The sequence below is a fragment of the Bipolaris victoriae genome, assembly GCF_000527765.1.
Source record: "Bipolaris victoriae FI3 unplaced genomic scaffold scaffold_71, whole genome shotgun sequence".
Lineage (NCBI taxonomy): Eukaryota > Fungi > Ascomycota > Dothideomycetes > Pleosporales > Pleosporaceae > Bipolaris > Bipolaris victoriae.
In genome coordinates this window covers 83,012-103,086 of record NW_014575321.1, presented here as the reverse complement: position 1 = coordinate 103,086, position 20,075 = coordinate 83,012, and the positions used below count along the sequence as shown (strand labels likewise).

At 53.4% G+C, this 20,075-nt stretch overlaps 10 protein-coding genes across 10 annotated transcripts; 6 read left to right on the top strand and 4 right to left on the bottom strand.

The window, feature by feature from the left end:
• Nucleotides 1-94: 94 nt before the first annotated feature.
• On the top strand, nt 95-1,702 carry COCVIDRAFT_17940 (hypothetical protein; the record flags this gene model as incomplete). Its single annotated transcript, XM_014698806.1, has 1 exon — nt 95-1,702. One exon carries the CDS (start codon nt 95-97, stop codon nt 1,700-1,702), a length of 1,608 nt encoding a protein of 535 aa, XP_014554292.1.
• Nucleotides 1,703-2,013: 311 nt separating this feature from the next.
• On the bottom strand, nt 2,014-4,251 carry COCVIDRAFT_105265 (hypothetical protein; the record flags this gene model as incomplete). The annotated part of the gene is made up of 1 exon (XM_014698848.1): nt 2,014-4,251. The coding sequence occupies one exon, from the start codon at nt 4,249-4,251 to the stop codon at nt 2,014-2,016; it is 2,238 nt and encodes a 745-aa protein (XP_014554334.1).
• Nucleotides 4,252-5,245: 994 nt separating this feature from the next.
• COCVIDRAFT_105211 (hypothetical protein) lies at nt 5,246-8,889 on the top strand (the record flags this gene model as incomplete). Its single annotated transcript, XM_014698847.1, has 3 exons — nt 5,246-5,370; nt 5,467-5,660; nt 5,720-8,889. 3 exons carry the CDS (start codon nt 5,246-5,248, stop codon nt 8,887-8,889), a joined length of 3,489 nt encoding a protein of 1,162 aa, XP_014554333.1.
• Nucleotides 8,890-9,157: 268 nt separating this feature from the next.
• COCVIDRAFT_39766 (hypothetical protein) lies at nt 9,158-9,985 on the top strand (the record flags this gene model as incomplete). Its single annotated transcript, XM_014698846.1, has 1 exon — nt 9,158-9,985. The coding sequence occupies one exon, from the start codon at nt 9,158-9,160 to the stop codon at nt 9,983-9,985; it is 828 nt and encodes a 275-aa protein (XP_014554332.1).
• Nucleotides 9,986-10,345: 360 nt separating this feature from the next.
• Nucleotides 10,346-10,959, bottom strand: COCVIDRAFT_105273 (hypothetical protein; the record flags this gene model as incomplete). The annotated part of the gene is made up of 2 exons (XM_014698845.1): nt 10,346-10,537; nt 10,669-10,959. The coding sequence occupies 2 exons, from the start codon at nt 10,957-10,959 to the stop codon at nt 10,346-10,348; spliced, it is 483 nt and encodes a 160-aa protein (XP_014554331.1).
• A 563-nt stretch (nt 10,960-11,522) lies between these two features.
• COCVIDRAFT_105282 (hypothetical protein) lies at nt 11,523-12,311 on the top strand (the record flags this gene model as incomplete). Its single annotated transcript, XM_014698844.1, has 1 exon — nt 11,523-12,311. One exon carries the CDS (start codon nt 11,523-11,525, stop codon nt 12,309-12,311), a length of 789 nt encoding a protein of 262 aa, XP_014554330.1.
• A 46-nt stretch (nt 12,312-12,357) lies between these two features.
• On the bottom strand, nt 12,358-13,188 carry COCVIDRAFT_105338 (hypothetical protein; the record flags this gene model as incomplete). The annotated part of the gene is made up of 1 exon (XM_014698843.1): nt 12,358-13,188. One exon carries the CDS (start codon nt 13,186-13,188, stop codon nt 12,358-12,360), a length of 831 nt encoding a protein of 276 aa, XP_014554329.1.
• Nucleotides 13,189-14,514: 1,326 nt separating this feature from the next.
• Nucleotides 14,515-15,501, top strand: COCVIDRAFT_105238 (polysaccharide lyase family 3 protein; the record flags this gene model as incomplete). Its single annotated transcript, XM_014698842.1, has 2 exons — nt 14,515-14,921; nt 14,973-15,501. The coding sequence occupies 2 exons, from the start codon at nt 14,515-14,517 to the stop codon at nt 15,499-15,501; spliced, it is 936 nt and encodes a 311-aa protein (XP_014554328.1).
• Nucleotides 15,502-16,668: 1,167 nt separating this feature from the next.
• Nucleotides 16,669-18,283, top strand: COCVIDRAFT_28602 (carbohydrate-binding module family 35 protein; the record flags this gene model as incomplete). Its single annotated transcript, XM_014698841.1, has 4 exons — nt 16,669-17,019; nt 17,069-17,423; nt 17,475-17,658; nt 17,713-18,283. 4 exons carry the CDS (start codon nt 16,669-16,671, stop codon nt 18,281-18,283), a joined length of 1,461 nt encoding a protein of 486 aa, XP_014554327.1.
• Nucleotides 18,284-18,550: 267 nt separating this feature from the next.
• Nucleotides 18,551-19,735, bottom strand: COCVIDRAFT_105326 (hypothetical protein; the record flags this gene model as incomplete). Its single annotated transcript, XM_014698840.1, has 1 exon — nt 18,551-19,735. The coding sequence occupies one exon, from the start codon at nt 19,733-19,735 to the stop codon at nt 18,551-18,553; it is 1,185 nt and encodes a 394-aa protein (XP_014554326.1).
• Nucleotides 19,736-20,075: the final 340 nt, after the last annotated feature.

The following is a 20,075-nucleotide window of genomic DNA, read 5'->3' as shown; positions in this document are numbered from 1 at the left end:
GCCGTAGACTAAAGGGAAAGAATGTCATCGGTCCTTGTCCTACCGTGATACACAATCACCGGGTCGTTCGTGTAACGGCAACTGCACATCTAACATGATGAAGAGCCCGTCGCCATCGCCATCGTCTTCGCCACACAGAGCCTACCCCGCGCCAGAAGCCGCCCCCAGCGACACAGGATGTCAAGATGGTAATGCGCAACGGCTGCTGTGGCGCCTCTACGTCTCACATACACTCTCGACATGGAACGCACGCACGTTTGAGTTTGGCGCGGTGATTTTCCTCGCCGCCATTTTCCCCGGAACCCTCTTCTTCGCGTCCTGCTATGCGCTTTTCCGGGCTGGAGCTGCCGCGGTCCTCGGGTCCTGGATAGGACATCAGGTCGACTGCAGAAATCGACTCGATGTCGTAAGACACAGCATCGTCTGGCAGAGACTGTCAGTCGCCGCGTCATGCCTCATCCTGGTCTTGATGGTCGCCGGCGGCCATGGGAAAGAGAAGGGATTTATGACATATGCCTTGTTTGTCGGGAGTGTCATGCTAGCGTGTGTCGAGAAGCTGGCTTTCATTGCAAACACCATTTCCGTGGAGCGGGACTGGATCATTGTGGTGTCTGAGAGCCTGAGCATCGACCGGCAGGACCTGAACAGCACGATGCGACGGATTGATCTCGTGTGCAAGCTCATTGCGCCTGTCGGCATTGGACTTGTTGAAGGCTACTTCTCGACCAGACTGGCCATTTGGATTGTATTTTTGCAAAACGCCATCAGTGTCGTGGTGGAGTATTTTGCCATTGCCTCCGTCTACGCAGCGGTGCCAGGCCTCGCGCTCGGAAAAGCGCCGTCGCCGCCGCCGCCGAACCATGAGGGTGATTCTGAAACAGCAGACACGCCAATGCGACAGTCGTCCCATCAGCATGGCAATAATACTTCCGGGTCAGCCCCGCATCTTCAGACGCAGCCTGTTATTAAAACCATGGTGGCATCCCACCTGCGGCCGTGGAAGAATTATATCCAAAACCCGGCCTTTTTGGCGTCCTTTTCGCTCTCCCTCCTCTACCTGACCGTCTTGAGCTTCGCGTCGCAGATGACCACATACCTACTATCACTCGGATTTACCAGTACCCACGTTTCGCTCATGCGCCTTGGCTCCGTCATGTTGGAGCTGTGCGCCACGGTCGTCGCCCCCTGGCTGATGCGCCGCATCAGCGCTGTGCGCGCCGGCCTGTGGTTCATCAACGAGCAACTGATTTCGATCGCGCTGGCCGTTGGCCTGTTTCTCTGGTTAGACAACAAGCCCATGCTCGCTGGTGGAGTCCTGGTCCTCGGCGTGGCATTCTCCCGCCTGGGGCTGTGGGGATTCGATCTCAGTGTGCAGTATCTGGTGCAAGAAGATGCGCCAGAAGCCACACGGGGGTCCTTCTCCGCCGTCGAAATGTCGCTACAAAATCTGTTCGAGCTGGTTTCCTTTGCCACGACAATGGTTTTTTACCGGCCGCAGCAATTCAAAATTCCCGTCTTCATCAGCGCTGGCGCCATTGTATCGAGTGCGGCGTGTTTTGCGGGTTTCGTACGGCGCAAGAGAGGCCATTTGCTGCATACGGATAGGTGCTTTAAGAGAATGGGCAAGACGGGTAGATATGAGGTGTTGCCCACAATTGAAGAAGAGTTTGAACTAGAGGAAGAGGGCACTAGAGTCGGTTGAATCTTGGTGCGTCGAATATAACGCACATTTTAGAAGCTGAATCTCAACATTTCCAAAAAAAATTGATCTTCTACCCTCTTACTCACGTACTGCTGAGTTAAGTGTTATGGTTTTTCTTTTTGAAAGACAAGTAAGCATACGCGTTGTTGGGCCAGTCATCATGATGCTCAGAATTAAAATTATAGACAGTGTTGAAACTAACAAACATGCTATGAGGCATTCATCACTCGATGGTGAGTTATAGTGGTCTCCATTCCCAACGCCAAAACGATGCCATGCTATGCAAACAAGACAGAAAACAAACTTTGCCTTTACGAAAAGGCTTGTGGAGTAGGTGTCGAGTCCCTGACATGCAACGATGCCACCTCGTCTACAACATCTCCTTCATCACCACCCGCTCCGTGTGTCAGAGTGGTACCTTCGTCATCGTCGGTGTAATGGCCGTCCTCCAGATACTCCTCTCCTTCGGCATAGTCTCCACCTTCAACGCTCTCCATGATTGAGTCACCCATGCCTGTTTCGTCGAGCGAGTCCCGTGACATGTAGCTCCCTTCGAGATCCTCGCCAATGTCCGACCTTTCATCTTCGCTGCGGATGCTAGCCGCTTCCGTGTCAACATCGTCGTCTTCGTCTTCGCTGTCGGTGAAATCGGCAATGTCGAGAGGTGGATCGCGCCAGTAGTTGAAGTCGGTGTAGGCTTCGCCTCCCGCTGGAACAAGCAGTCCGACTGGGGGAAAGAAGTGATCGACAATCTCTCGCATACTGGCATACCCAGTCTTGTAAGAATTTAGCGATAAGACATCGAGACTGACTTCGGCATTGGAGTTGATGGTGAAGATGCGTGTGGATGGGATGTTGACGGAACGATAGGACAGAGCATCGGTAAATCGGTTGCCGAATCCCGCGTAGAAGGGGGTTTGGCCTGGGGGTTTGTTGAACAATTGCATGATGTCTCGGAGGCAGGCCATTTTGAAGACTTCTGGTTTTCGCAAATAGATTTCTCTGCGCAGTGCAGCGATTGTGCGATCTGGACTCATGATGACAGGGCCCTTTGGCAGACGATAATTGTCTTGCACGACGCCATTGAGGTAGGCTCTTGTTGTATCGGCTTGTCCGACGGAGCGACTCGTCAGGTAGAAGATGTTGTAGCCATTGTTTACAATGTCTGTGTAGAGTTTGGCAACTCCCTGGTGAGTCCAGTCACGGCCAATCATGTTGAGCACATGGCCAAGAGCATCCGACTTTGTAATCGTCCCGTCAATGTCGGAGATGACGATGGGCACATCGTGCTTCCAGTAAAACATGTAAGCCTCACACTTTGATCTATTCACTGTGAAGCTCATGGTGTTTGCACCCGGCTTCAAATTGAGGGCTTTGAGTTGGTCACTGGTCAGGCGCAGCGTCTTCGCATATGTCTTGGTCTCATTCTTGCGCGACTCGGGCGAGTGTGGCGCAGACATGCCGAGGGCGCTATCCGAATCCCTGCGAATCTGGGGAAACTGGGCCGTGTCATCACTGCGACCGCTGTCGCTCTGGTAGCCAGGGTCGGACAGGGCATCACTTGAGCGGAGGGCACTCTCGTTCAAGACGTTGACGGATGTCTTTGCCATGGCGGCGGCTTTAGCCTCCTCACTGCTGTAGATCCACAGGTTTCCGTTTTCGTCGGCGCCAATGAGGGCACCAATGTCATAGTCGCCTGCAAGCTCGTCGGAGAGGATGCGCCTGGCTATGACCTCTGCACGCAATGCGTCCTCTTCGCTGCTCTTGTAGCCCGTCATGTCAAGCTCCAAATCGCCAGTCTCGGTGACCTTGTTGGGAATGTTTGAAGTGAAGAGCTTCTTGGACAGCTTGATGGCGCGGGCAAGGGCTTCGCTGGGCGACACTGGCGGGGGGCTTGTTGAGCGCGTAGATCTATTCCATGCAGTCGCGTCTTCCTTGCTAATCTGCAGCGGCCTCCTCTCGTGTGGTTGGGATTCGTCAAAGGCTTTGCTAAAACTGTCCTTGACCGAAGGCACCGTCACGTCTGTGCTAGCCCTGTGCATCTGGAAGCCAGACCAGTCTCCCGACTTTGGGCGAGCGTAGTCGGTGTCTGCGTGCAGGTAGTCGGCAGGGGGCACCGACATGGACATGCGCCCTCTTCTCCGTGCGATGGCCGTCTCGTCGAGATCAAGGGGTTCAGGCTCGTCAAAGGGGCGGTCCGAGGACGGCTCGATGGGCTTCTGGTCGGGGCTGGCGGCGGGCGAGGCAATGGGCGACGTCTGCATCTCTGCGGGGATACTGCGCGAAGTCTCAAAGACAAAAAAGGCCTCGCCGCCCTCGCCGAGCTTCATCGAGTAGTCCTGCAGCTCGCCATTGACGCGGAACTCGACCTTCTTGTCTGAAGGGCGCAAGATCTGGTACTTGCCGAAGCGAACGTGGAAGGGCGAACATGCGAGGGTGCCATCTTCGTGCTCGACGACGATGGTGTCGATGGCGCCGCTGAGGGTAGCGGGATTGATCGAGTTCCAGCCCTTTGAGACGCTGCCGGTGATGGACCGGACGTAGTTCATGGTGGATGGGGGTAGGGGTGCGAGGGTTGTGTGAGGGGGAGAGGGTGCAGCAGGGCCCTGTTTGCGCCGGGAGGGGGGGTGGTGGTGGGCGTGGGAGGCAGCAAGTGTCAGGGAATGTACGTCAGATGGGTTTTACAGAGGAGGTGGAATGATGCAAATGACCCGAGGCCGCGTGCTTTCACATGCCACACGACTGGCGCATGGACGAGCAGGGCGATGGAGCCGCAGCAGAGGCAGACAGCAGCGACTTGGAAGGGAGGCCGACCGAGCGTGGAGCGATAGATTGGGGAGCGGGCAGACAGTGCGCTCGTGCGAGTCGATATGGCCGTATACCGTCATGTCACGGGCAGTCGGCGGCTTTGCGACGTCAGCACCGGCCCCACGGCCATCAGGTGGGCAATGGCAATGGCAAAGGCCATGGCGTGCCCATGGACATGTTGCATCTTGCATGGCCAGATGTCGTAATGGCTGTCATGGTGCACATGCGCCCACGAGGACATGGGCCTTGGATGGGATGAGATGGGATGGGATTGGAGCATGGAGAAGCTTAGGGTGCGTGGGTGCTGGGAGCCGTCACTGGGCGGCCACGTGCACTATCAGAGCGAATAGCCCTGGCTTGGCATCTTGTATTCTAGGGGGTGCTATGAGAAAAAAAAGTCCCGTGATATACTACTACGTGCTGTAGATATATACATACCTAGCACGTCAATGTCTTGTAGTAGTAGTACTGCATAGTACACTACTCACGTGCACAGCCAAACACTCGCACCACCGGGCTGCAGGGCAGCGGCGGCTTGTCGACACGCCAAGACGAGCACCAAATGCTTGTCGCCCCGGCCGCACTCGGCCATATTCCATACTATTATGCCAGTTCACTCTCCCATTCCAGACAGACAAACCACCCCCATCATCGCTCGTTTTTCTCTTCCCCAGGCGGCGACTCTGGGCCCCGACAAGCAACATCCCCCCCGCCGCCGTCCCCGCCCACGCCATCATGTTCTCCGACCCTGCGGCCGCCCTGCACTGGCCGCCTGACGTCGCCCACTACAACATGGAAGCCCTCTTGTTCTCGTCGTCTGGATGGCTCCGAACCACCTGCGTCGTCTTGGCCCTGTTCTGGTATGCATGCAATCAATCAATGACTGAATAAACAAGTGCCTCGTCACCCACTTGGCCACTCCCTCTCCGACGCGCTCGTGTTGACCTCGCGCCCAGGGTCGCCTTCCGCGCATACCAAGTCCTCACCCAGCCCGTCGACAAGCTGATCCACGTCCTCGGACTCGAAGTCCCCGTCGCCCCCATCGTCTCCCTCGCTGGCATCAAGGCTGATGGTGCCCTGCTGCACTGGAAGCCCCCCGACCAGCGGCCCTCGGTCCTCAAATATGTCATTCGTATCAACGGCATAGACAGTACGTCGTTGCCCTTTGCCCCACTCGTAACCCACCCTTCTAACCCACGCCCTCCCCAGTCGGCGATATCTCACCCCAGGAATCCTCCATTACTATCGAAAATCTCCTGCCCGATTGCCACTACACCATCCGCATCGTCACCCTCAACTCGTCCAGCTTCCAGGCCCCCAGTGTCCCCATCCGCTTCCGTACCCTCCCCGCCGACTCGGACGACTACTACGCGCCCCACCCGCCCAAGGATGCCGTACCCCCTTCCGATGACAATGACTACACTCCGACCCCGATTATCCGCCCCAACAAGACCCTCGCAGACGTCGTCACCGCCGTCGCTGCCCCTCCCATGACCCGCGAACACAGCAACAGCACCTCTCGCTTGCGCCGCCCAGATGTCGGCAGGAGGGCCTCACCTGCGTCGCAAGATCAGCCTCGCAATGCCCAAGAATCAGAAGGTTCGGATTCTATCCGCCAATTGACCGAAAAGCTCGACGCCCTCCGACGCGAACTCGATGACGTGGAGCGTCAGATGCAGGACGAGGACCAGGAATTTGTCACTCAAAAAGCCATTCTCGCCGACAAGCGCGACGAGAAAAAGGCTGCGCTTAAGGAAAAAGAGGATGCCAGTCGCGATTTGCGCAAGGAAGTGGCCAATCTCGAGCGCCAGAACGCGACAGCCCAAGGCAAGCGCGCTCATCAAGAAAAGATTTTCCGCCAAAAAGAAGCAGAGAGGAAGAAGCTTAAGGACGATGTAGCCAAATGGACTCGCGAAGCGGTTGAGTTTCGTGAAACTGCAGAGAAAATCAAACAGGAGCAGGCCGAGTACGAAGCGGAGTCAGAAAAGCGCATCCAGGAACTCAAGGACAAATACGCTGAGGAGACCCAAGCCAACAAGGTCTTGGAGGACGCCATTCGCGAAAAAGGAATCCACATCAAGGCGCTCGAGGAGGAGAGAAAGAAGCTCGAGGCTGGTCAGGAGGGTGCAGAAGCGACAGACGGGCCCGATCATGCAGAAAAGGAAGAGGACAATCGATGGAAAATGACTCTTGGCTTGCTGCAACAGCAGTATGCCCAGGCCTGGGCCCTATATGCAGAAGCAGAGAGAGCTCACCAAGATGCGATCAACAGACTCGGGTACATGCAGCAACGTCGTTTAAGTCAACCCCAGCTCTTCTCAGGACCACCTGTTCCGGATATGGGACCAGGACCAGTACCAGTGAGGAGGAACAGCCAGCGAGCACGACCACTTAGCATGCGCGAAGGCCTACTTTCTGCTGCCACCGGAGGCTTTGTGCACACTTCTTCGGCCCCTTTCAACAGCATCCCAACCACCGCCTCCCCGTCATTCGCAAATCCAACTCCCTACTTCAACCCAGTAAACGGCATGGCACTGCCTCCGCGTACATATAGCACATCCTTCTCGCAAACCGATATGGAGAGCCTGACTGGAGGAGCCCCAATGAGTCCCACGGCTGGTTCTTTGCTTCCAGCTGGTCTGTTTGGAGACGACTTGGGTTTGACAGAAGACGAAGACGACGATGACCCGGGCCCACCACAAGCACCTTCTCTCAACCCTTCCCCAAACATGAGAAACGTTCTACCCGGCTTGGGCGCGCCTGGCACAATGCACCACACACAAAACTCGAGCTTGCCAGCCTCACCACGGACTCAATCCCCCACTGGATTTGCAAGTCCCAGAGATAGTGCCGGCGATCTGCAGATGCAGTCGAGCAACGACAACAACATGGATAGCGACAGACGATCTATCCACTCAACCTCGAGCTCGTTCCAAACTAACCCTCAGGCCAGTCGATTCGGCGGACTCTTTGGCCTCAATCGAGCACGCGGCAAGACATTCTCGGACGACGGCCCGGCTTTGGGATCCCTCAAACCATCCCAGAGTCAATCTCTGCCACGTCAGGAGCATGGTCTGGATGGCCTCGGCGCTCCACGCCGCCGTGGTAGTCTCACAGAAGGTTCGTGGTACGATGCATTCATACGCACCAAGACGCAACCCATAGAGTCTTCGAGCAGTCCCAAGCATGTAGCTACTCGCAAGCGCCCATTTAATATGTTTGGTAGTGCCAAAGGAGACGATCCATGGCTCCGCTCCATGCTGGGAATGCAACAGCGGCCAGAATCACCTCGCCAGGGGTCCACGAATTCTGGAGAAGGCACGGCACTGCCACGGCCCTCGACAGAGAGTCAGACGCGCTTTGGTTGGAATGTGGACGCGTTCGGTGCCAGGTCTAGCCCTCTCGGAGTCGACTGGAGTGTCAACAACACCAATACTGCTTCGTGGTCCCGATTGGGGTCTAGGCGGCCATCAATCCAACACACAGCCAACGCCAGCTTGATCAATGAGGACGTCATGCACGACGATGTCCTCGACTTTCCTTCAAATACCCGGTCACCTACCCAAGCACCAATTGGCACCCGACCGCAGTCGTCTGCGTCGCACATGCCCGGTCAGATGTCGGCCTCGTCCCTGCCACCTATTCCGCCAACTCCACCCAAACAGCTGAACCCAGCGGCTGCTAGTTTCACCATGTTCCAGTTGGGCAAGAAGACGGAGGAAGATAGAGCCGAGAAAGCTAAGCGTGCTGCAGAAAAGGCCGCTGAGAAGGAGGCTAAGAAGGCTGAAAAAGCAGAAAAGAAGGAAGAAAAGGAGAAGAAGGCCAAGGCGGACAAGGCAGAAAAGGCATCACGCAAAGACAAACATACGCCGTCCGAAGCTGGCGACTCGCGAGAAGCAACCTCACCCTACCTTGATTCTCGCATGTCCCGAGACACACCATCCATCTCCACCGCCGATGCATCAGAGTCGTCTCCACGCGAGTCACTGGAACATAGCATTTCTTACGCTGCATCGGACGCTGCAGGCTCCATAGGCAAAGAGTCGTTTATGCAGAAACTGACGCGCAAAGGCAGCACTAACCAATTTCTTACCTTTGGAAAGAAGAGCGGCCTCTTTTCTAAGAGCAAGGCTGGTGATGTTCCCGGAACTCCAGATGAAGTCGAAGAGGAAGGCTCTAGCGGCTTCTTTGGGTTGGGTAAAAGCGCAGACAGCGTAGGAAATAGCCCAAGCATTGGTACTTCAAAAGACAAGGCGAGTATGTGGGGCTCTATTAAGCGTATTGGCAAGAAGGACAAGACCCCAAGCTTGCATGAGAGCATTGCTAGTGAGGCTACTGGTGACGAGGAGGATATGGCTCAGGAGAATATCAAGGCATAGCTTGTATTACTTGCTTGATATATAAGTTTAGCAAAACGCTGATGGTTTTGAAAAAAGAAATGAAATTCGTATCGCTTTGTAAGACTATGAGATGACTTCGTTGTTCATTCGTTTGTTCATTCGTGTGTTTCACTGGCGTGTCGTTCTTCCCCGGATTCTGCATGCTGCATGCCAAGCACGGCGCGACTTGGGCAACTTCACCTTGACCTCAGACGACCAACCGACAACCCAACCCAGCTCCCCGTCTCCCCCTTACATCACGGGCACCATGGCTTCGCCAGCCGCAGAAAATGTGCCTAATGGCATTTCTACCCCACCAGCTACCGCAAACGCACCCACACTCAGCCCACCCACACAGCCACCACCTGCATCGCAACCGTCGCAAGCATCCAATGGCGCGTCAGCAAACCCAGCGGCCAGCATGAACGCCGCCTTTCCATCCAGCTCGCTCCAGGATAATGGAACCAGCAAGCGACCCCGCGACGCACGCCTCATCCATCTGATTCTAGCCAACATGGGCGTACATGCCTACACGGAGCGCGTACCGCTACAGCTCCTCGACTTTGCCTATCGATACACCTCATCCATCCTCTCCGACGCGTTATCATACGAGCCACCTCTACCCACGACATCAGCGTCGAAGAAACGCAGCGGCCCCAACGCCGAGTCGGGCGAAGACGGCGTGTCGCTGAATGCGCTGCGCACGGCAGTTGGAGCGCGGGCTGCAGGCACCTTCCAAGGCACGCTGGGCAAGGAATTCATGAGCGAGGTGGCGCTCGAGCGGAATCGCATTGCGCTGCCCCGTGTAGACCGCGAGTTTGGGATTCGCCTGCCGCCCGAGCGGTACTGCTTTACGGGCGTGGGGTGGGATGTCAAGGGCGCGTGGGAAGAGGAGCTTGAGGAGACCAACGAGGATGTCGATATGGATGATGATGTGGGTGCTAGTGGAGCAGGCTTCGGGGGTCCTGTGGGCGGTGTTAATGGAAACGCTGGGGGTGAAGCGGGAGATACGACTATGGGTGGTATGGAGGATGAGGAGCAGGATGATGATGAGTTTGAGGAGGCCATGGGGATCAACCAGGAGAACAACGGGTAATTTTCCTGGGCTAATTGTTGTTCGAGGTGGGAAGATTGGTGGTGGGGGTTGATCGTGGGAAGAGTGAAAAGAAGGCGTTCAGTGGATCTTTTAGCATTTCATGGCGTTGAGTGTGAGAGAGAGGTACGGACCTGGTCTTTCTACATTACATATACCAGAGCTTGAAATGGCTCAGTCCTGCATGGTTTCTACATGGGATCATTATTTTGCAAGAAAAAAAAAAGAAGAAATATATGGATAATTTCCAAGATGATGTTACAATATCATACAAAGTGGGTTTCGTCCTGTTCCTGTACAAGAAAAAAGGGTAATGTAAGTTTTTCTTCTTCTTTCCCCTTCCACTCCATATCCAAAACCCCTTCACGTCCCTCTATATATCCCACCCCTCGTAACACCCCGATCATCCACACGATTCTCCTCACGTCTCGCGAGGCCAGCCTCATTCACCTGCTCCGCCCTCTTCCCTACCGTCCTCCCCTGCTCATCCAAATTCCACCACTCCTTATGCTTCGACCGCGCCTCCTCAAGCTTCCTCTGATGTTCTTCTCTCGCCTGGTAATCGTCAGCACAAAATATCCCGAACCCTCTAATTCTCTCTCCCCCAAGTTTCCACACGTGAGCATGGAAAAGAATGTGGAGGAGAATCTTCATATGTAAATATGAGGAAAGAAAACATTAATTACCTTTTTCCTTTCCCCAGCAAGCGCAAACCACTCCTGCCGCGCCTTATCCAGCTCATCCTGATTCTGATACTGCAGCATACAACTATTCATAGCGAGGCGCGCATCGCGACACGCATAGATCATGGTGAAAGTGCGGCCGAGGGCGCACGAGGCAAATGTTTCGATTTCGGGGGCGCATTTGGCTCGCACGTTTTTGTAGTACAGGTCGCGCACTTGTTGTTCTTGCGGGGCGGACAGCGGCGTCGGGTTGCTGGGCAGCGGGTTGTTGCCGATTATCATGCGGTCCGTCATTTTTGCGTCTGGTGGTGGGAGGGGAGGGGTGCGCGGAGGGGGCGCTGGGTGGAGTGACTTGTCGCTCTCTATATATTTCTAGGTTGCAGTGTCACCTTGATGATGGTGGTGGATGGAAAGCGAGCGTGGTGGGGGGGATATGCGTGTATCGTATTCGAGTGTGTGGTCAATATGGTATGTGCTGCAGCAGCCGTCGTGGGGGGAATTGGGCGCTGAGAGTTGCAGGACTTGAATGGTGGTCACTCCGCAATACCGTGATGCCAAAGTCGAGATTGATATGATTCGGAGCAGGCATTGCAATTGCGGATACGGAGTGGAGCATGCTGGTGTCGGTATTTTGGGCACGTTTAGCGCCGATGGGGGAGACTGATGAACCGAGGCACACGGTAGTGCCGCTAGGGAAACAGTTCACATGCGGTACGAGACCTCTCACGTACATCCACATACACAAAGCAACACTACGTTCGACGCATGTCATATTCTCTTTGACAGTCATTACCTTGCCTCACTACAATTCTCTGTCACACACTGTACACATTCGCAAAACAGTCAAACAACACAAGATGAAGATCGCAGACCGAACATTCGTCATAAGCGGCGGCGTGTCTGGCCTCGGCCTGGCAACAGCACGCGCACTCCATCAACAAGGCGCATACGTCTCACTACTCGATCTCAATGCCGACAACGGTGCAAAAGTTGCCTCTGAACTCGGCTCTCGCGCAAAGTTCTTCGAAACCGACGTCTCGGATACCCAGGCCATTGCCGCAGCAGTACAAGGGACAGTGGCTTGGGTCAAGGAAACAGGAAAGCACATTGGAGGCGTAGTCGCTGGCGCAGGTGTGGGAATGCCAGGATTAATCATCGACAAGAAGAATGAGCCGTTGAGCCTTGAGAGCATTGATTTCGTACTAAACATCAACCTGCGAGGAACGCTGGATCTGATCCGTCAGACACTACCACACATGACCACTGCGCCTTCTTCAGGCCCCGACGGCGCCCGCGGTGTCATCATCATGATTGCCTCCTCCGCTGCCTTCGACGGCCAAATGGGCCAGGTTGCATACGCAGCCTCCAAGGGAGCAGTCGCATCTCTGACCCTCCCCCTCGCCCGCGATCTCTCAAGGTACGGTATCCGAGCCGTGACGATAGCGCCCAGCATGTTTGACAGCGCCATGACGCGCATGATGAGCGACAAGGTCAGGAAGAGTCTGGAGAACAGCATGGAGTTCCCAAAGAGGCCAGGACAACCGGACGAGTTTGCCAGATTGGTGGTGGAATGCATTGGGAATGACATGTTGAATGGAACGGTGCTGCGGTTGGACGGCGCAATGAGGATGCCGGCGAGACTATAGTTTTGATTTTGATTGTTTTTCTTGTTTCCAAATAATCGCAATGTCTTCAACGCTTGCGCTCGCGGACCTTGAACTTGACGCCGTTCTTGTTGACTCCTCCCACTGTGTTATTCATTTTTGCGCGCTGCAGCTCCAGCTCCTCTTCTGCCGCCATCAATTCACGTTCTCGTTTCTTGATCCCTTGCAGTTTCGAGGCTGTCCTTTCCAGCGCACGCTCCCTGTCTTTGCGGAACTTCCTGGCTTCTCGCCGCGCCTGCTCCTCTGCCTCTGCCTGCTTCTTGGACAGTGTCTTGGGCCGCTGTACAGTTTGCTCCTCGTCCTCCTCCGATTCATCTTGGAGATCGCCAAATGTTGGTGAATCTACTCGGCTTGGAATCTTTTCTCCACGCCCAAACCATGCATCCGGATCGAATTCTTCCTGCTCCTCCTCATTCTCCACAAAGACCCTATGTTTGCCATGCTTTGCCTCTTCTCCGTCCTTCATAGCCCGGACCTCGCCCTGCTCCTCCATGACCAGCTTCTTCTCTAGTTCCTCGCGCTCTTTCCGGGTGACCTGGAGCATGGTGCGGATGTAGCCCGCGTCCTGGGTTTTCAGTAGCTTGACCACGTCGACGCTCAAGGCCTTGTTGCCCCGGTCTGCCACTTTGCGACCATTCTTGTCCACCTGGGACGACATCATCTTGAAGGAGAACTCATCGGGATTGCGGTCGCGAGCCTTCTGGCTCAAGATCTTGAGCTTGGCCTTCTTCTCTCGGTGGTCGGCGGCGCGCAGCTTGTAGTCTTTGCGCTTTTCGAGCAGACCCCATTTCTCGCGCTCGAGGGGCTGCGCGCGCTCTTTGTGATTGCGCCGCTGAACGGCATTTCGCATCGATGACATGTTGGTGCGGCGTCGAGGTCTGTGTCTACCTTGACGGTTCACTGGTGTCGACTTGAAACTGCTGGAAATTATTCCAGGCGCCAAGACTCCGACCCGCTGAAATGTTCTTCTCTTCGAGCGTCTGTGCGTGCTCCGCCGCATGTCCGCACCCTCGCCCGCGACCGCCAGTTCGAGGCCTACTGGGAAAACCGAGACGATTCTCATGACGGATTCGGCACAGGACATGAATCACACCGGGGTCTACATTACCTATTCTACACATTTTATTGCACATCACTCCCTCGTCGGCATCCCATCAGGGGCGTCTTCGTTCGTCCGTTGGCTTCGACATGCCATAGCCTGCAGAAATAGTTCCAAACATGATGTGACGTCTCACTCCCCGGCGCGTAAGCACTTTGCACCGTGGCAAACGTTAATCGACAATTACGCGGATTGGTATGCAAGTATGTACGCATATAAGGAGACCGCATTCTTAGACCTGCAGCTGTCTGTCCGGTAGCGTGCTAAATGAGATGTGATCTTGGAAGAAATGACATCTCTTCATTAATTGGCGATAGTCAGTAAGAGATTTTTCGGTGTAGTGACCCTTCCGGGGACCGTGGTTTTCGTAGCTCTCCGCCCGTACTCGGAAACGAGGCCTAAAAGTTTGGCCGAGATGCCAAGTCTATGTTAAATTGAAGCCAAGGAATCCTTTGAGATCCAACGACAAATTTGGGACTGATCTGTGGCGGACAGGATGTTTTGTCCTGCCGTTTGCAGTCATGGCAAAACCCAGTCACTTGAACGGCTTTGCCCTACTGTTCACAAAGAGTGTTCTTTGGAATATTTGAAAAAACAGTTCCTACCACAAGGACATTTACTAATTATTCCGTGACTATGTAGACTTTCAAAATGTGTTGTAGACAAGGAAAGCCACTCGACCACATAAGGCCTAGTCCTACCCGCTGCCAACCACTTATCCTACAATAGTAACCATCGCACGTTTTTCTCGAACGATCCGCCCATGCAGAAAAAGTGCCCCCACTCCTGCGGCGGTGTAGTCTTGGCCTTGGACACTCAAGTCCATCTGCGGTAATTTCGCATACTCCACCACCCGCTTATCTTGGTATCCACATATGTTCGCAAACCGAGCGCTTATGCATAGAGAACTAGGCATGTATCCATTAAAGACAGCAAGCTTCCCACCCCTTCCTATGCTATCGTGTTGCACTGTTTTCATTTTCACTTCTAATCGTGTGCCTAATCTGGAAACACGATCTAACTCCTCTAATCCATCGCACCTTTTCTCGAGATCGCTTTGATTGGCAACTTGCCTTTTTTTTCAACATGATCTCTCAAGTCGCTCTTTTCTCGCTCGTCGCCAACATGGCAGCTGCGCATATTCTGGACATTCCCACTCGTATCGGCGAAGTCATTGCGCTGCCAGAAGCTAGCGTCATCACAGGTTCCGTTGACTTCGGAAACAAAGAGTTTGACCGTGGTCACAAGTGTGACACGGACGATGACACTGGCAGCCAGAATGCCGTCTTCGTTCTGCAAGACGGCGCCTCCATCTCCAATGTTATCATCGGCACTGATGCGCTCGAGGGCGTCCACTGCTTGGGCTCTTGCACGCTGACCAACGTCTGGTTCCGTGACGTCTGCGAAGATGCCATTTCCGTCCTCGGCACTGGTGACGCTCTTATTGTCGGTGGTGGAGCAACCAATGCTATTGACAAGGTTGTTCAGCACAAGTAGGTTCTCTTTTACTAGTGCAGATAGGAACCCCGCTAACATAATTGTAGCGGCCCTGGAACTGTGACAATCCGCGACTACACCATTGTCAATGCTGGTAAACTCTACCGCTCATGCGGTGACTGCACCAATAACAGCAAGAAGTCTCCCCGCAAAGTCATTGTCGAGAACGTCAAGGCCTTTGGATTGACCTCTGACTTGATTGGAATCAATCCCAACTTTGGTGACAGTGCGACCATCAGCGGCTCTTGTGGACAGACCAAGGAGGTTTGCGCAGACTACCAGGGCGTTGACAAGGGTAACGGCAAGAGCCAGAGGCTCAATACTAAGCAAAGCTGCAACGGTCCCCAAGGCAAGCTTGAGAAACTCCCAGAGTGTGATGCTGCTGAGGCACCAACTGCCACTGTCACAGCAAGCAACACCCCAGTCTACAACGCCACAGTGCCTCTCCCCACCTTGACTGTTTCCACTGCCACAACAAGCAGCACCCCAGTCGCCAACGTCACAGTGCCCTTCCCTACCTTGAGCGTTTCCACTCTCATCACCAAGACCTCCGCCATTGCCACCCCAACTCAGTAAGACATCTCCGCAATCTTCATATCGTTTGCATAGTTAACAATCCATCAGGGGCAGCGGAAACTACGACGGCAGCTACGGCAGTGGCCACGGTAACAGCGACAGTGTCTCGCTATTCGGACGCTGCGGTGGCAAGGGTTACACTGGACCCACTACTTGCCGTTACGGCAGGTGTGTCGCATTCAACCCATGGTTCTCCATGTGTATCTAAGCTCTGTGGAGTCCCGGTGCGACGAACTCTAGACAGGGTATGATGTGGCTTGGTCTATGCCGGGGCTTGCTCCCCTACGGCTTCTTTTCTTCTGACTATATTTTATCCTTTGTACATACATATTTACTTGCCAGCCAATCAATTACCATCTATAACATGAATAATGTTACTGTTATTTTGCTCCCCTATGGTGTTCCGTGTCAGCCTTTGAGCGTTGATTTCACGTGATCCCCATATCTTGATGTCGGCCACACGACTGCTAAATGGAGGCCTGTGCTTGAGAAGAGATGGTTGCTCGCTTGTTGCATGTGCGCATCCACTCTGAACGTCAAAGTCAATATTTTTTCCCAGACCAACATAGCACTTGAACGAGAAACGTGAACAATATAGTGCTATTCACGGTCTATACTCAAAAATGGTACAAATTCTTGACTATGCAGTTATGCAAGCAAAGGAAGTCATTGGTTGTAAACATGACGTCAATAATTGGCAAGCGAATACCACCTTCGAGCTACCCCGAGTCATGTTAATCGCTTTTTACATAGAAGATTGTAGCAACACTATTTGGCCCGTATACCCGAAGAAACGATGACCCGGTTACATACGGAACGATTGCTTGAAATGGTACTATCTGCGGCTCGCCTGGCTATTCTCGCGTCCCCTCACTGGGCAAAGGGCTTGTCGTCTTGGTTTTTCCGACACCACAGTCAGCCATACCGAAATGTGGTAATAGCGCAATGCTAAAGCCTGGAGAAATGCGATGATCCCTTGCCGGACGAAGTGCGGAGCCCCACACAACATCTTCCAGGGTTCACGTCGTTGTGGACTCGGGCTATTTACCCCCGCAATTGCTTGGCTGGGAAATAGTTGTGGACTTTGGCCGGCTATTATATGAAGTCCAAGCAAAACCGTTGTCCTCAGCACCGTCCCTATCCAAGTCTTCCCACCATAACTTCAAAATGGGGTTCAGCAAGCTATTTTGCCGTCTTGTGTTGGTTTCTGCAACTACGTCTGCCAAATGGATTGTTCCAGGAGCGCGATGGAGAGCAACAGATGGCTCACTTGTCAATGCGCATGCAGGCGGTGTGACCGTGGATCCTGAGACCGGCAAATTCTTTTTGTTCGGGGAATACAAAGTTCAAGGTCAAGAAGAAGGTGGTGGTGTGAGCGTCTACAGCTCCGACGATCTTGCAACATGGGAACCCCACGGTTTGGCATTGACCCCAATCGAAGACCATCCCTACATTTCGAAGAAGGACATTATTCAGAGACCAAAAGTTGTATATAGCAAGGCTACCAGCAAGTATCATGTACGGCATTGGCACATGTTCTCTCGGCAGTTCAACTAATACTTTGTAGATGTGGTGGCATGCCGACAATTCGACGTACGGCGAGTTGCTCCAAGGTTTTGCCGTTTCCGACAACATCACCGGACCCTATACTTTCGTCGATGCTACGGCACCTCTTGGAAATTGGTCGCAAGATTTTGGCATGTTTGTAGACCAAAAAGATGGACGTGCATACGCCCTTTACTCCAACGGCGACCGTCGCGAAGGACGCGACGTGTATCTCACATCCTACAATGAGAATATAACTGCTCTCGACAAGGTCATTCACCGTTTCGATAAATACGATCTGGAGGCTCCCAATATCGTGCAAACAGATCAGAGCTACTTTGCCCTCATGTCACATAAAACGGGGTATCGACCAAATAGTAAGATGCAAGTCGTTGTTGAAATGTGCAAGAAACACTAACTCTACCAAGATGTGGTCGCATTCCGCGCAGACTCTCTTTCTGGTCCCTGGTCGCAGCCCTTCATAATCGCGCCATTGAATACGCGCACGTACAACTCCCAATCAGGCTTCAATCTCCGTATCAACGGTACCAAGAAGACAACCTACATCTACATGGGAGACCAATGGGATTCCATCTCGCTGTGGGAATCAAGGTAAGAGACTTGGAAGCTGTGAATAGAGAAGGGTAGAGTGCTGATAACGAACAGGTACATCTGGCTTCCACTTGAAATCAACGAGGAAGAAAAGTCCCTTGAACTTGTGTGGCATGATGTCTACGACCTCGATGTAAAAACTGGTGAAGTTACACCTATCGAAGGTACTACCTACTATAACAAGGATGCAACCACGACTGGAAACGCATGGCACCAGGAAGCCAAATTCGCAAGCGACAAAGTTATTGTGACTGGCATCTATGGCAACGACAGCAAAGTCACCTTCCACAACATTGAAGGCAGCGGTAAACCTCAGTGGGTATCATTCTATTATCAAAACACTGACGACATGGGCTTTGGCGACCAACCTGGTGGCACTCCTGATCGTATCAATGGAACTTGGCAGCTCCGTCGCATCTCCAGCGTCATTGTCAACAACAAGACTGAAGAGCTCCAAACATTGTACCAAAGAGATACTCACAAGGGGATTATTCTGAGCACGCCGCTCATGCTTGACTTGGAGAAGGGAAACCACAACACCATTACTATTGGCGGTCTATACAATGGCAAGGATATCAAGGGTGCGGACATTGACCGTATTGTAGTCTACCCGCCTGAAGAGTAGTTGGTGGCTTTTCAAGTCCTGATAAATCATGAATACTACAAATGTAATGTTTTGTTCAAATTCTATCAAAATTCATGGATAAACAACATAAGTTACCTCTTTCTAATTTCTCTATAATCTAACTCCTTGAGCACTAATCTAGTCGCTAAATGACAAAATATTGATAATACTCGCTCATTTCTAAAAATCATGGCATCGTCGATCTACGCACGCAAAACAGGATGATCTAGAACGCCACTCACATAACCCATCTATGTTCATCGTAATCTATGCCCATCCTATCCGATACAGGTTGTATCCACTCTCATCACCTCTACCCACGCCCCTCCTCTTCTCGACAAACTCCTTTTCCAGTATGCGAAAAACCATACCGTTTGCGTTCTTGGGACACTTTTCAGGAACAAAAGCGGACTCGACAGTGTCGGGAATACCTTCGAACTTGCCAGTCTTGCGCACCGTGACCATTAGCCAAAACGTGCCACCCAGAGTCAGTATATGCGCGGCGCAATCGCGTAGCCAAGCAGCATGCTCGGGTGCATAGACGACGTCAGACGCGATGAGGAGATTGGACGTTGCTTTCAGGGCTTGAGGCGGCTGTGCCCAATCCAGAATTGCAGTCGACACAGGCGGCGATGCATTGGTGCAGCTCGAGGGAAAGTTGGTTTCGATGTTGAGCTTGCAATTGTCCAGGACGGCCGGATGGTAATCAGTCGCTGCAATGTCGCCATTGTGAATGTTGATGGTGGGAAGGAGCTTTGCTAGCACTAGACTGACGAGACCAGTTCCTGCGCCCAACTCGGTAATCTTGGGCGTGGGCGCGAGGTCTGTTGGATCCAGCCCGAATCGCTTGGGGTCGGCGCACATCATGCTACTAAGGACGATGCTGGCACCCCAGGATTGCAGGCCAACTGCGGTGTGGTCCGTACTTGAGAGCGGCGCATCGTTGAGTGTAACTTGGATTGCTTCTCCAAAGGGCATGGAAAAGCTGAAGTCGCGGGTTAGCGCCTCGTCTTCATCACAGTCGCTGGATTCGAATAAACTCGAAAGAATAAAGGCAGCATCGTCAACGATCCTCTCGCGAGCCTCTTCATTCATGCTCATTTCCTCCGAACGCGCGAGAAGCGAGTTCAGCCATTGCGTGGTGAAAGTGCGTTCGAATGGGTCGGCACGTAGAGCAGCGGTCACCTCTTCCAAACTCGTCTCTTGGTCGTCTTCGTCCTCATCCTGAGAGGCATAGCCGGAATCAACAGGGGCTGGTGGCGACGTGATGGATTGCTGATCTCGCTTGGATACTGGTGTGGAAATGACAGTCGGTAAGCGTACGGGACAATACAGGGCCCGCAAATGCTTCAGCGCCGAGGTGATCTGGGTTTCTGGCAGGGAAACTAGCAAACGAGCGGATGGCAAACTGCTTGAAGGCGGCAGACAACTGCCCGTGAGACTGCCACTCATTTGACGGCTCTCGCTAAAGAACGAAGGACGAAGAGGGTAACGTGCGCGCAGACGGGAAACAAAAAGGAAAGAATGTGGAGAGGGGAAAGAACCGGAGACGACGCGGGGAAAAAAAAGGGCCTATCGTGAAACTGAAGGCAAACGATAAGGAGAATAACACGATAATACTGGGTTTAGCCTCACGCTCGGACAAATGCCGCTACTACGAGAAGTTTTCACCGCCTGTCATATTGCACCGTGGGCGTGTGTGTGGATCACGATGCATTGTGGTGATGGGGATTACGATGGGGTACTTAGTGTGGCATTTTTCCCTGGTCCAGAGATCCCGATAGCTTTCGAG